Raw genomic sequence first — 16,297 nt, 5'->3', positions numbered from 1 at the left:
ATAATTATATCATTCAGAGCAAACCATCTGATATCTTTCTGGGAAAGATCTGAAGGATAACATTAAACCTATTTTCTTGTTATTATTTGCTCAGTTTTCCCAGCTTACTTACATGGGGAAAAAAGCAGAAAACAATTTTTTCTTTACTAATTTATTATTTTATTTTACTGGCTTGTTTTCCTTTCTGAAAATCTCTTCAAACTTCCTGTTTTGTCCTATTTCATTGTCTTGCTTTGAAAAGAAAACACATAATAATAAAGCAATATTTTATGCAATCAAAAATGTAGTAATTCATCTGAAATGTGGAGAAGGATGTTGCTAATGAAATTTGTAACTTTGTTACAATATTTTCACTTAATACCTACAGTGAAAGGCTATGGCATCTTTCAATAACATCTGAGATTCGTGAAGATTTCCAACTATTTGAAATCTTCCATATTAGCCTATTAATGTAACACAGAATATACTGACATTTTTTTCAAATGTTATAATCTTTGAATAAAAAGGGAAACAAATTTTGTTCTCTGTTTAATGCTGAGACCTACATGCATTCAAAATGTCATGAAACTTTTATTTTATTTTACTGTATTCACAAGAGACAATGACAAACAATAGTCATTGAGAATTGCAGGAAGAACCTTCCACAGGGAATCTGAGGTGCCCCAGCTGGCCCCTCTGTCTGTGCCTGTAGTAATAAACTGTGCAGTACTAGGGAACATCCCCAGGTAGTGGTACTCAATTGTCTATGCTGTGACGTTTCCCTAACCTGGCAAGGTTTAATAGGGGTCACTTCCAGTCAAGGGTTTCTTTCTGTAGGGGGTCTGTTCATGGCCATCCTGTTTTAGAAGGTACGATTTAGCTGGTATGTCCTGTGGATTGGGTGTAGTGTTGGAGAGTTAGTTTTGGGCATTTTTAGTTTGCAGTTGCAGGTGTAATTCTGTAGGCATTACAGAACACTTCTTGTCTGTAATGTAAGTCTTCTTGTTGGGAGCAGGCAAGCATGGGAAAAGCCATGCCTCTGTCCTTCATTATACTGAAGTGTGTGGACAGTTTCTTCCAAAAGTACAGTTAGGACAAAAGCTATGGTGTAGCAAAGGATAACCTGAAAGCAAGAAGCCAGAACACGCATAGAAGCTCTGCATTATGTTCTGCTTCTTGGGCAGTGTAGGTTTACAACCACCTAGTTAATTCACACTTTCAAGAGCAGAGAGTCACTTCAACTCTATTTTCAGTAATTTCCAAAGTATGTATTACAAACAGCTACTTAAATTATTCTGATGTCATTGTATATTAATAACAAATTCAGCTTAATTTAGTCCAGTGATTAAGCTCTTACTAATCTGTCTGTTAAACAATTATAGAATGGAAAGACCACTTTATTTTAATGTGTGAAAATAAATTACTTTTTTTTTAAAATCAGGTTGGCTTATGGTTTAATGGAAATGAAGATCTAAACACAACAGAAAGTTGCATGGATTCTTTGCCTTTAGATAGGCTAAGACATCTCATAAAGGTAACTTAAAAAACATTGGTATTTTGAAGAGACTGTTCACTGTTCTGTAAGACATCTCATAAAGGTAACTTAAAAAACATTGGTATTTTGAAGAGACTGTTCACTGTTCTGACCTGAGAGGTCTCATGCAAAAGATTCTTGGGTCTCCTCTTTTTTTCCATGTTTGCTGCAATGTTTCAATGGTTTTTGAGGTCAGGTGGTGCTTCAGAATATGATTTCCATGTATAAAACCCTCAAAGTTAGCAGTAATGTAGAAAGGAATCTAGGAATTTTCCTTCAGTATTCTAAATCATAGCCTACTCAGACTTAATTATTCCTGTTCTCTGTTGAACCTCATTAATTTTGCTACACAGTAACCATCTTTGTAAAGAATGGGAGGCAAATAATCTCTGCATCTAAGCTGATGGAAATCTCCATGGAAAAGGGAGGTAATAGTGTGATCTGAATACAAGAACATGTTCTGGACTTACTTGTCATGATACAAGATTTTATTAATTTCTCCTTGTTCTGTGAAAGTCCTCAGTCTAGAAAAGAAAATACTACAATTTCTGTTTCCTTGAATGACTCAGACACACTTCTGATTTACCTTGATTTGCACAACCTCAACACATTTTTAAAGATCAGCAGTTGTTATTTTATCCTTTTATATACAGTCTTTAATTTGTATTTTATTAAATCCCACTTGTAGAAATTAATTTACGTATTTTTCTTATTTTATAGTTTTTCTTCAGTTTATTTGCTGATACCAGTAAAGATCCTGCTCTGGTCAACTATACTGAGATGCTACTTTACTTTGCCTCCCACTCTGATCCAGTTGAAGGTGTTTACAGAGCACTTAGCATTGCTACTGGAACATATATTCATAGAGAAGAAGAAGCTTCTCTTCCATGTGTGGTAAAATATTACAGTAAAATATTAAAGAACAATAGAAAAGCTTGAGAATTATATATTAGCTAGATTTCTGTATATTTTCTTATCCTGGGTAGTTCCAGTCCTTACAAGTTGTCCCACTGACTTCATGTGGGCTCTGCAAATAGTTCCACTGACTTTGGTAATAATATTCAGAAGTATTCTTCCAGAAGTCTGAAAATTTGCTTGCCAAATAATAATGAAAGTTGAAGGCATTTACTAGTAACTGGTCCTTGTATAGGTGAATGGAGGGCATTTTTTGACCTAATTTTAAAAATTAAGTCCAGCTATCCATCCCCAGGAATTAGACTGTGACTTACAGTGTTGTTATCTAAAGATGTAAAACCTGGTATTATTGCTGATCTTTCTTTTCCATTGTGTTACTTTTGGGTATCTAGAAGTATATACACCTTTGTTATTATTTTCAAGTGTTTGTGTTTACCTGTAAATCAGAAGGATTAATAATTAATAATTTGTTTCATATGAAATAAGGTTTTCAGTTGTTTTTCGAGCTATGATGAATGTATTGTCACATCAAATGATGGGCTTTTGAACACTGTTAGTATTTCTGGAGTATGCTGTTATTTTTAAAGTCTCAAAACTGCCATTAGTGCACTACATGCATCAGTTACTATTGAATTATAAGAATTTTTTTGAGACGTAAAATATATATCTGTACATACCTTGGAAAGAGCTCACTCTTCTAGGTAACAAAACCTTTTCATATACTTTCACAACCACAATGACTGTAGCATTTGCCTAATACTTAAAATACAGTTGTGCTCACTGGAAACAGTATTGAAAGGGCATTATTTTACCACACAGTGTAAACCTATACATATTCATAATTACATTTTATTACTTCACATGGCAAAATGTGGTATTGTACTTCCCTGTGTCTGCTTTTATTTGTCACATCAGAGGTTTTGTCCATGTGAGAGACTGAATAAGACAATTGCCTTCTTATATTTCATAGAAAGGAGGAGAGCACAGAATGCTCCTAGTTAGATACAGTACATCTGAACTTAATTTCCCATATTTCAATGGAAAGTTCTAACCCCCCATCATGGGATATAAAGCAACACAGCCTGTTCTCCTCCACAGTGTTTTCTGTTTTGTTTGATCTGTTTGGTTGGGACTTACAAGATTGTAAGTAACTACACTGGCATTATCACCTATGTCAATGATTCTGAAGGCTGCGAGTCACAGTGAATGGACACGTTTCCCTTCAGTCTAGAATTAACAGCATATCTCTGAGGAGCACAGTTATACCCTATGCAACCTGAGAATTTCCTCATGCTTAGTTTCCCACCTAAAGTATTGTCTCATTAAATCAGTGCTATGTCTGATGCATGTCTTACAGTGTACTATACAGACAGTTTGTGTGCCTGATTCAGCTTGGGGAGTCCCATGGAAACTTAGAAATGTCTAAGAATTAGATGCTAAATGAGCATCTTGCATGTATGGATGCTCTTTGACTTGGTAGTCATCTTTCATAAATTGGTGGTCAAAATTGCATGGCTGCTAGAACATCATTCTAATATTTCCTTTCTTCTGTAACATTGAATACAGAAAAAAGAGAACAAATAAAATCCTGTTACACTGCAGTGAATGAGTTTTCACCAGCATTTCATGTAGGATATTCCACAACCACACGGGGGCAAAAAGTAAATTATGAGTTGGTATGGTGGTATATCTAAGTCAAGTTCCATCAAATAGAAAGACAAAGATCCCTGAAGATGTCCAAAGTGGTTTTCAGCACCAAATTAAGAACCTAAACCCTTGTCTACCCGTGGCAGTTTACATGTGACCTAAATATCTCAAGTCTCACTACAGGTACTGGAAATCTAGTAAATTCTATCAGTGGAATATTCATCAGTGGGGACAGCTTATAAGTAGGCGCTTAACAGAGCAGCACCTAATTTGTCTCTTCTTTTTTTCTTGTTCTGTGCTGATAATTGTAATGACTTCTCGTTGATAGCTCCCTACAGAAATATGCCAGAAATTCTAATGATGTTGATAGCAGATCAAACATTATAGGGACTTTTGTTACTTTTATTAAATCCACAGCAAAGACCCTTTCACTCAAAATGCTTAGCTTTTAAGTCTCAATAATTTTGTTATTGGCTATGTAGAACTTATAGCTAAATACAAACCTACAGTGGGAGACAGAAAAACCTATGTGCCAGTATTTCTGTAAGTCCACTGTTGAGTGTTAAAAAGGCTGTATCAATGACTCCGCTCCTCCTGTGTTGAAAAAGGCATATATTAAGGCCTAAGACATGTAACACAAGTGCAACTTAATCTCAGCAGTCTCTCCCTCCTCCTAATGAAGAAAGAAATGGTGTGTTCAATTAAATCCTGTTGTTGTTAATGGTTAGTCTACACAGTGGCCTAATCCGGTCCAAGCATTGTTAATTTGTGTAAGGTTCTTTCTCATCATTGTGCTCACAAATCTCCAAAGCAGCTCGGTTTTCGTTTGGTTTTTTTTCCTCATTGGCCATCTCTGATAGCACTGCAGATACCTCATGGCTTGTTTATAGTAAACTTCTAATTTTTCTGCATAAAGACTTCCTTATCTTTTTCTGTGGAGTGCTGGTCAGCCTATGTTAGCTGTTAGCCAAAATAAAGTTCTTGCAGTGATTCCTTGATCTGGACTAGAAAATTCATACTGCTTTTTTCATGTGAACATCCAGAATTACCAAATTTACTACTTATACAGACACAAAGTTCTTGGTAGAGTATTGTAGTTTGTAACTATTAGGTATTTTTATGTTTTGTTGTTCTGAAGAATAGTAGTTTCTCAGTGTAATGTTGGCCGTGTCCCTGGAAAAAACTGTTTATTGGTGTTCTACTAACACCAACATTATGGATATTTCTGGGCTCTCATGATCTATTCCTTCATCCTATAGTTCAGTAGGTAGTTTTGTGTGAGCTGGTGATTTTTGTTTTATAAGAACTGAAATTTGCAAGTATAACCCACTGATCCTTAATGAATGTCTAACTGAAACAGATGACCTACTGATTTATCACTAAGTATTACACCTATGCTTTATTTGCTTAGGCTTTTCCTTATATCAACATAGTACCACATGAGAAAACTTTACCAGAAGGTGAAAAAGAAGTCTTGAATTACACGGGTGAAGGTATAATTTCAGTGGAAACCCTACTCAAAGTGTTTCATACTGGAGGAAGTAAAGATACAGATAGTCATAGATTTAGTTATCTGGAGAAGGAAGGCAGCTATGATAAGGTAGGCTGGTAGACTTAAAGAAGATTTATTTTGTATTAATAAATACCTGCTGCAAGCTTTGCTTTTCCCTAGATTTTTTAAACACTTAATAAATTGACCACTTCTTTTTTTTTTTTCTTACAGCATTTAATCAAAATTTACAAAGAATTAGGCACCGAAGATCTGAAACCCATTCCAGCTGCACTCCTTTTGAAGCATCCTTTCATTCAAGACTTGATCAACAAGTATCAAGAATACAAGCTTCCTGTAAGTATTGCTTTCTGGGATGAAGAACTTTTTAAGTACACATATTGAAATTCTGCCAGTTTCCAGTATAGACCAGTTATACAGCATAGCAGATTGTAGAGAGATCAGTTGATTCGTTTTCCATGAAAACTTTGTCTATTGAAGACTGAACTGCCTTCTGGCCTATTTTTTCATACCTGTCATGCTGGCCTGTGGCTGCCTACAGGTTTCCTACTGCATTGTCACATGTGGCACTGCCTTTCCCCCCATCCATGGGAAGAAGCGACCTTGAATTATCTTCCCAAAAGGATCTTACTGCATGACATTATGGGATATGTGTTAGAACACATTCCATCCCAGGCCAGCCAGGCTGTAGAAAAGGGCATGCAGAGGTGGTACAGGTTCAAATGTTCTTCCTGTTACCTGCACATGTGTTTAAATGTGCATTAAAACACAGAATAGAATCACAGAATCATAGAATCATTCAGGTTGGAAAAGACCAACTGTTAACCCGGCACTGCCAAGTCCACCAATAAACCACATCCCTAAGCACCACATCTACAAGTTTTTTTAAACACATCCAGGGATGATGACTCAACAAACTCCCAGGGCAGCCTGTTACAATGCTCGACCACCCTTTCGGGGAAGAAGTTTTTCATAATACCCAATCTAAACCTCCCCTGGCGTAACTTGAGGCCGTCTCCTCTTGCCCTGTCACTTGTCACCTGGGAGAAGAGACCGACCCCCCTGCCTACACCCTCCTGTCAGGCAGCTGCAGGGAGCCACAAGGTGCCCCCGAGCCTCCTCCTCTCCAGGCTGAGCCCCCCCAGTTCCCCCAGCCGCTCCCCACCAGCCTTGTGCCCCAGCCCCGGCACCAGCCCCCTGCCCGTCTCTGGACACGCTGCAGCCCCTCTGCGTCCCCCTGGCAGTGAGGGGCCCAACCTGAACACAGGAGTCGAGGGGCGGCCTCGCCAGTGCCCAGTGCAGGGGGACAGCACTGCCCTGGCCCTGCTGGCCACGCTGTTCCCGGCACCAGCCAGGATGCTGCTGGCCTCCTTGGCCACCTGGGCACACGGGGGGCTCATGCCCAGCCGGCTGCCGACCAGCCCCCCCAGGCCCTTTCCCCCCAGGCAGTTCCCAGCCCCCTGCCCCCAGCCCGCAGCGCTGCGGGGGCTGGTGTGACCCACGGGCAGGGCCCGGCACTGAGCCTGGTTGACCCTCACACAACTGGCCTGGGCCCATCGCTCCAGCCTGCCCAGACCCCCCTGCAGAGCCTCCTGCCCTCCCGCAGATCAGCGCTCCCCCCAGCTGGGGGTCACCTGTGAACTCACTGAGGGGGCACTCGGTCCCCTCACCCAGATCGTTGGTAAAGATATGAAACAAGACTGGCCCCAGTACTAATTCTAAGAAGTGAAGTGCCCATCATTTGTTGTTTCACTTATAATCATTGTTAGTAAAAAACAAGATACAAGAATTAAAGAATATATTCACTCTGTCAAAGTAAGGGTTAAAATTTTATTTGCTATGGTAGGAAGAGTTACAAAAGGAAAATTTAAGACAACACAACACCACTGAAGATTATGACTATTAATGAGTATTTGTCCTGACTATCTTAATGTCTCAGCCAAGGAAAATAAACACCATGGAATGTTAGGTCATTCTTCCCTTACATTCCCCATTCTTTCTTCCAGACCCTTATTATTTAATCAAGTACTTACTGCATCTCCTAATTTGATCAGTTTTCCAATTTCACTGAATTTCTTGTAGACTAAACCATTTTTTAAACTAGCTTTCTGTTCTGTACGTGATCCATGTCAATAACTGTTCTTTACACAAACATTTCACTGACTTTGCCACATTCAACGTAACGCAAGCTCCCCAAAAAGACCAAATGTCATGCAACCTGAAGTAACACTTAACTAGCGTTTAAACTGGGTCATGCTATACGCACATACTCTGCTATTTACAGAGAGAGGGATTTCTGTATTAAAACCTTTTCACACTAACCAGTAGCTGAATATCAAAAGCACAGTTTATATTCTTTGTTAAAATTTCCGATCTTCCTGTACCACTTTCAGGAGGAACTATGTTATATAGCTTAAAGAGTAGATTCTAGTATATGTTTAAAATGCATTAGCTACCATCAATCACCTATGTTATTTGTGACTGGTAGGGTATTTTCAGGGAAGTACAGTTATAAAAATTGTCAGTCTGTGAGAAAAGGGGTAGGTGTGAAAATATATATTATGAATCTTGGCAGTAGCTGAGGATTTCAGTGCACATGCTGTGGCCCAAAGGAATTTCCACAGCTTGTTTATCAAAGATACTTTCATATAATTGGATTTAAATAATACATTTTTCTACTTATTTGGTAGATTCATTTGATGCCTGTAGCTCCTGACTTGACAGATAGATGATGCAGAACTTCAGTTTTCATTTGTAATACTTAGAATGTCCTCTTGCAAGGGCTTACACTGACTGTATCTCAAATAGAGTGCTCTGCGTTTTCTATATTCCTTGACTGTACTGGTAAATACAGACTGCTGTTTTATGCATGAAATCAACACTTCACAGTCTTACTTTGAAATTCTGACTAACTGGGAAAGAGCTAAGACCACAAGTTCTTACTCAGCTTGACAGCAAAGTATTATATTCACCAGCAAACAGACAGAGACCCAGTGGCCATTGTTCTATGTCAGTTAGGATTCGGGTCACAAACTTATGAACCCCAGGAACAGTTTTCCTCTGGCAATTCTATACTTGGTGAATAGGTGAATAGGTGAACTTTTTTGTTCCCAAAACATTTCCAAAGTAAGTAAAGAATATATTTAGCTTCAATTATTTTTTCAGAAATACTCCGGAGACTGTAAGAATCTCTGTAAAAATGAAATTCAACCACAGTACTGTTACTCTGAGATCTTTTACAAGATAAATATAGCAAGGTAGGGTGTGGTTTCTAAGGTTAAAATGTTTCTACTACTGCAGTCATAAACAGTGGAAAATAAACTGGTTTGCTGAAAACTATAAATGGAATATGTAGTTTAAAACATTTTACATTTGAGTTAGGGTACCTGATTCCTTTGGCCTCTTGATGAACTGTTCAATTTTAACCAATACTATCTCTGATAAAAAATATTTTCTCCAGATGAGAAGGGAATTTGTTTTATCAATTCATATACCAATGGGCTGGCAACATCCGACATGATGATGGCCTTTCTGTTAGCCTCCATACAAATGCCACCAAATGAAAAAGATTGGCAATTCTATTACTTTTCCATTTGATCTTTTCTGTCCTGATTAGAAGTCTTTGGTCCTGACTAGAACTTTCAAGTGATTTGCTATTAGCAACACACGTTTTTCACTTATCAAATTAAAATTGTTCCTTTAAATAGTTAGACCACACCTATATGTGATTGTGTGTTTATGAATGCACTTCATTACATTCTGAATTAAACTGTCTTTAAATACATTTAGTAATAAATGAGATAATATTTTTATTACATCAACTGATTCAGAAGAAGCAAGCAATTCTGCTTTTTCCATCACATAGGTTTGTCTATTAATGTTGGTCTATTAAGGGGTCTTCAGGCCTGGCATTATTTCTTGTTACAAATTTTGCCTTCCATCCTGAGGCTGTTGCAGATACAGTAATACAAAAACAGCCATACAATTTAGTAACTCTGCATTTTGATTGTCGATAAATTTCAATAAAGAGTCTGGGATATATTCTATCTCTATAACTCTTAATGCTTGCATTAATCTGTTATTCTGAGTGGACTACATTCTTATAATTACTCAGGATAACAAGGTAGTTTGATAGCATTCAGGGTTTTTGTATTGAAACTAGTATGCATTTGATAATGTTATGTTACATTTTTTACCCTGCTTTCAAATCCTGAATAATCCTTTTCAAAAAACTCTAGCTTTGAAGATAGGATTATCACATTGTATTTCTGTGCATCTGTGTTCTGAATATATGTAACATAGGCCCTCGCATCAAGCTTGTTCCTTCTAAATTAATTGTCATATTATTACTGCTGTTGTTGGTTTCATTAATCGTTTCAGTAACATTACTCAGATATTCATTCAAATAGGACTTCTGCTGAGATAGGTTTTCTAATAATGTGTAGTTAACATGTCTATATGAAAAAACCTACTTCTTATATGTTGCACGATTATTAAAATACCTGTTTATATTCACAGCAGTCATTTCATATTACACAACTGAACAAGCATTCAGAACCCCATGTATCATTTAACAAAGTAAAAATGCTCTCTGTCTAGGGACACAGTTACTACAGATTATATTCAGTAAGGCTTATGAGGTGGACCATATACTTCCTAGTCAATGCTTTGGCAGAAAAAAGCACTGCTGAATCACTGTCTACTCATAGCCAGTAGTTGTAATACTTATGAAACCTGAGAAGCCTTTTTCATGTGGTGTTTTAAATATCCTAATGTGCAAGAGAAGGAAAATGTAACTCAGTGTTTAAATACCTACTTTTAAAAAAGAGACTGATGTTATGCTTCTCTTTTTCATATATTCCATTAAAAACAATCTTATGAAATACAAACATACATGAAAAATACTGCTTCTTACATTAAAAGTGATAAAAATATCAACTAATATAGCAGAAACAGTAAGATTGCTTCATTAGACATGGTATAGTAAATCTGTAGGAGTACTACTTCTCCAGTGTTTTGAGGTTGTTTAGGTTTGATTTCCTCTGCAAAACTGGTAGTTACATAAGTAAAATCTGTCCAGATAAAATTGTTCTCATTTTTAACATTCTTAAATGCTGTTCTTACACTCTTTTTTCTGCATCAGATTATAATTTTGCAATCATACCATTCTTCCTTTTAGACTTATATTTAACATATACTTCTGTGGCATTGCTAAAGCATAAAATTTCCACTTCCCACACACATGAACACAATGACAGGATTGGATGTGTCTCTATATTTGCTCCAAGACAATAAGCAGTAGCTCTCTCAAACTTATTCTTTACAGGAACATAAACTTGTAGAACTCTTATAATAAAAGTCACGTACTACCATGCCAGAAGCACTACAGTTTGCTGAGATCCTCATCTGCTTTGTGTGGTAATGATAAGTACTGATAATGAACTTGACGAAGGTTCCATTTGCTAACATTTATTTTTGTCAAACCAGAATTCAAACTCCTTTTTGTGACCTAGTGTGCTGGAAAAGGCATCCTTAAACTGAAGTATTTCTTAGAGCCAAAGATAAATGTTAGTACTACCTTCAGAAACAAAGGACTGGCAAAATTATCTTTAAACATGGTTATTCTGTATTCATGGAAATGCTCCTGATATTTTCCAAGGCACGTGAGGCATTGCTACATACAGGCTGCTTCTGCTTTTGAAAATAGGCTGTATCTTCAATATATTTGCACAAAATACATATTGGAATGTATGTTAGAATTTAAATTGATTTATTTTATAAATATTCTGTTAGTTATTCTCCTAAAGGAACATGTGTTTACTGACAATACTAGAAATTGCTGGAAAGTTAAATTGCTATTTATCTTTGTATTAAACATCCAGCACATTATTTTTTTTTAATCAAAAATTCCTTGTTCATCCTACTTACACAATGGATAGTATCGCTGAAATTGGAAATAGAGGAGATTGTGCTAATACAAAATTATTGAAAATCAATGAATCAAATATAAATATAGATATAAATATAAATTATAAATAATATAAATATAAATATATGTGTATATATATAAAGTTATAAAAAATGCATAACTTCACAAAAAAATAACTAAGTGCAGGTATGTATTATTCCAAATGTTAGTTACTTGTTTTCTTTTATTTCCATTTTCTTGAAGTGTTACTTAAGTTTGGCTTGAAATATAGCATATAAAAAAATAAACTTTATTGACGAATTTGTCTCTGCATGTTTTGAATAATATTTGCCAGTTTAAACAACACTTCTAATATCTCTCTTTACTGAGAAGTTTAAGCTGAAGCTGAAGATCTCTGATTACTTTAAAAATAACATTTTAACACTGTAGTTTTTTTAAAACTGCTGAAAACAATAACGTATAGATAACATGAAAACACCATCTCAGTGATATTCCTGATACATAAGGAACTCTTTTAGCATTTGCCATGAAGAATGTTCCTTCCGCAATTGTCACTGTATGTTTATGTTTTTATTAGTGCACTGAACATACATAGTGCTTAACCTGAACCTAAACAACAGCGCCCTTCACACATCTTATGTAACCTAAGGAAAGTGTAGTTTATAGAAATATATCACCACTGAAGTTAGTTTTCCTTCATAATCTTATAGTCACTAGTTAGACAGCTCACCCCATGGAAAGACAGGTGTTATTATTGAAAGTTTTAAGGTAGATCAGGCTGCAACATGAAATGACCTTTTAATGTTTCATTTTCCTTTTTACAGGATATTAAATCTTTCTCCAAAGATCTGAACAAGGACAGTCAACTGATGGACAAAACATGCCATTTAAAGACATAAATGAATGAAAAATTGTTCTTCATGAATAATAAGAAATTTTTTTTTTACGTTTGTAAGAAATGTGTCGCGTCTCCAGTCCTCCCTTCCATGGGGAAGGATTTTTTGTTTTTTTGTTGTGAAAGCAAAATCGCATTGCAATTGCACACATTTTCTGTTACTTTAAATTGAAAGAAACACAAACAAACAACAAAAAAAAATTAAGCCTGTTTCTGAACTTAAATAGAGCTGATAGTGTGTTCATTAATAATTGGTGTAAGAATAAAATATGTCCAGTTCTTGTCAGTATGCTAAGATACCTGGTCACCTTTTGTTACGTCTATAGTTTATTAATTCATCAATTTTTCATTAATCAAATATTATAATCAATTAACTTTTAAAAACATGTTGCAATTCATAGCTAATAAAATAACTAAATGAAAACACTGTTCTCTAAGATCAGGATAAACTAGCAAAAGGACATCACATACGTGAAAATGAAGTGCTTGTTGACAGCGTATAGGATGAATTTGTGTTATCCAGCCTATTTCTAACCTTCCATTAAAGCTCAGCTCTGCTGCTACCCACTGAAATCCTTCCTCCGGAGCATCCCGGGCCGCAGCCCAGCAGTGCGGGGGGCACAGGGTGCTGCTTCCCACCGCTCCCCTCACACCGCCTTGCACCGAGCGGGCCCCAGGTGAAGCAGTAAGGTGGGTGCCACACAATCTGTCCACACCAGTAGAATTTGCAGTGTGGTTCCACAGAACTGCTTTCAGTGATCGGCTGAAAGTCCTTTTTCGGTCCGCGCAGTGTATCCAAGGACACCAAATACTGCAGACACACGCGTCAGGTTTTCAGGCATGATGTTTGTCTAAAAATCTCCATGGCAGACGGTGACACCTAGAGGAGTTGCATTCTGTGGCAGATTATGCTGAAGTGGTTGTTTCTTTTTCTATACCTCCTCTGACCTTCACTGGCTTTCCTGGAAGTTGTTCTGGAATAGTTTTCATAGAAATTTCCCTGTTAATAAAATGTTTGTGTTTCCCTGCAGTTTTATTCATTTTTTCCACTGTCATGTGGCTAGTGATGCCTAACTATAAGATCATAGGAACTATTTTTTCATGGAAATTTTTATCATAAATTTTAGAACATGCTCTGTAATTAATTCCTCTGGAATTCAACATTGAGATGTCAACTAAATCTGAACTAAAGATATCCAATAAATTTAGATGTCAACTAAATCCTCAGTTTTCAGTGGTACTCATCCTTCTGATCTGCAGTTTCAAGTTTTCTGAAGACTGAACACAGCAAGTAGGTATCTGGTTATCTGAACTCAGTATACCTTCTGATTTGCAATCTGTCACCTGCACAAGATGTTAGCAAACCATGTGCATTCTACATTGTCTTACTAGCTTAGAAACATGGTAAGTAAATACTTCCAAGATGCCTACTCATAGCTGAACACTGCTCCATCATTTTGGGTTGGTTTTTTCCTGCATTTGGCAATACCCTGATAACAACGCACAAAACATTTAAAGAACCCTTTCCCTGGTTTGATCAGCAAAATACTCAAACGTATGATGCTCTCTAAGAATACAGATAGTCTCATTGAAGTCAGCTAACTCATAGGGAACCACAGACCTTTGCTCTTTGTTGAGAAGTGCTATCTGCACAGAAAACTTCTACGTTTTTAATGTATCTTTATTATTTTTAAGTCAAGTATGTATAACATAGTATAGTACTTGCATAACATCTTCTGATGTTCCTAATGAGGTTTCTAAATTACCTGCTTGAGGTATAAAATAATTATGTATCAGAAAAGCAAAAGCACCAAAGAAAAAAGAGAAACTGGCATAGTTATAGTTAGACAATGACTAGCAGACCTACCTGTAAAATATATTCTGTTCTTTGTTGCAATAAACTATTAAACATTTTGTCACATTTTTAGAATATGCTGTCAATAATGGCAGGTTTGTTTATTTGTTGATTAAAGACAGTTAGATTTTGAAAGGAAAGTGGTAGTCCAGCAGGAGCAGATCAAAGCATCTGTATGTGATATGTGAAGCTCGGAATAGAACACAGTAGGCTTATCACTTCAGGCAAATAATGTTGTGTCTCTTCACTCTACATATATTGTGCTAACCACACCGGCACATCGTAGCTAAGTACTATCTTAGAAACATATGTAACTTTGTTGTGCCCCCGCAAACCATGGTAAAACCTCAACATCCTCGTTTTACTTATGACAACAGACTTCATGATGCACACAAATTAATCTGCTTTGCTACCTGAATCATTTCTTCACATAGCACATACAACTTTGTCAAAATGTCATCCCCAATATTCTCGAAACATCAGTATTGGTAGTTATTCAATAGACTTGGGGTTCCCGGCCTAACGTTGGGGCCCAGACATGAAAGACGTCCTTGTATTTATGAAGGGGGAATACTGAACAGATTTGCATTCATATTTGCCAGTGGAGTTACAGTAGTATCATGTTCAGTTTTCGTATCTGCACTTCAAGCAGGATGTTGGAAACTGGAAAGTGTTCCAAGAAGAACTGCAAGAATGATGGGAAACACATGTCTTGTACCAGAAAATTCAAGGAGCTCAATCTTCTTACTTCATCAAAGGAAAACTTAAAAGGGGTTCAAATACCTGTTTACAAAAATCCATGTAAGACATCTTCATTGTGGTAGACAAAGACAGGCAAGATTCAATGGCTGGAACCATAGCCTTCAAAGTAACATGCAGATTTTTAACAAGGAAGTAGATAACTGTTGAAGTAACTTGCTAAAATTTTGTAGCAATTTCCTCATCACAGAGTCATAAAATCAAAAGGGATAAGTCTTTTAAATCCAGTTTGTGATTGGGAACTGAAACAAGAAATAACTGCATTTTTTATATTAATACATAATTAATACATAATTTTAAAAATCTGAAAAATTGGTTTGGCTTTCAGTTAATTGTATGCAACATGTTTAATCCTCTTTTCACAGTATGCTATATTTTAATGTTGTATTTCTTCTGTTCCTTCACTTATTTCAGGTATTCTTGGGTATGCCTTAGATAGTTTGCCTTAGAAAAGATGCAAGGGAGTTTATATTAACAATATTCTTATCATAATTAAAATTACCTGTATTCCATCCCTGAAAAAATGTTCTTTCAAAAACCCCAACAAACTAAAAGGTACTACTGAATTAGGGTGTCTCCTACAGTTTTAGTGACTCGCATAAAATCTCTCTGTATAAATCAAGCTCAACATTTCTTCTGTAAAGAATTCAGGCTCCATATTAGTCTGTTTCAGAGCTGTGATATATTCCCTTACATAAGTAGAATCCCTCCAGACACGTCCCTCAGGAAGCAGAGTTTGGTGCAGGAAGATTCAAAAATTTACAAGAAACCAGAACACTTTTAAAGACCGTATTTTTTTCAGTTTTAAGATGTGGCTATGTGATGTCACATTGTTGCCAGAAGAGCAAGAAAAGTTCCTCAGTCTGCTCTGTGGTCCATACCTCAAAATTTCCACTGAGCATGAGGTTCAGCATGGCTTCTTTTCATATCCCTCATAAGTGAAGCAAGCCATTTTGTGAAAAGCCTCTTAGCTATGCTGAGATTTCTTAATGCATGAAGACTGCTAAAGAGTTCTTTAAACCATTGAAATAAGCACAGAATGATAGGTCCAATCTGAAAATCAAGCATGCTTCACAAACTTCTTTGCAACGTTATCATTATGAAATTAAAACAACAGCAATCAAAAAATATCAAGATGTAATATTGTTCACTGTCGGTACGAATTACTTGCTTTGTACTGCTTTTGCTACTTCTAACAATATCTGTAACAAGTATGTCAGTTGAAAAGCAATTTTATTTAATTTCAAATTTTACAAAATTTCCTTGACAGTAGG

At 36.4% G+C, this 16,297-nt stretch overlaps 1 protein-coding gene across 1 annotated transcript in view; it reads left to right on the top strand.

Moving 5' to 3' along the window:
• Positions 1-12,346, top strand: part of SPEF2 (sperm flagellar 2) — an 87,271-nt gene extending 74,925 nt beyond the window's left edge. Inside the window, exons 31-35 of the mRNA XM_056325744.1 lie at positions 1,421-1,513; positions 2,234-2,407; positions 5,487-5,675; positions 5,799-5,925; positions 12,339-12,346. Coding sequence (XP_056181719.1) covers positions 1,421-1,513; positions 2,234-2,407; positions 5,487-5,675; positions 5,799-5,925; positions 12,339-12,346 — 591 coding nt within the window. The remainder of the gene's footprint in view (positions 1-1,420; positions 1,514-2,233; positions 2,408-5,486; positions 5,676-5,798; positions 5,926-12,338) is intronic.
• Positions 12,347-16,297: the final 3,951 nt, after the last annotated feature.

Source organism: Falco biarmicus, chromosome Z (assembly GCF_023638135.1).
Source record: "Falco biarmicus isolate bFalBia1 chromosome Z, bFalBia1.pri, whole genome shotgun sequence".
Taxonomy (NCBI): Eukaryota; Metazoa; Chordata; class Aves; order Falconiformes; family Falconidae; genus Falco; species Falco biarmicus.
This window is presented reverse-complemented; position numbering and strand designations above follow the sequence as displayed.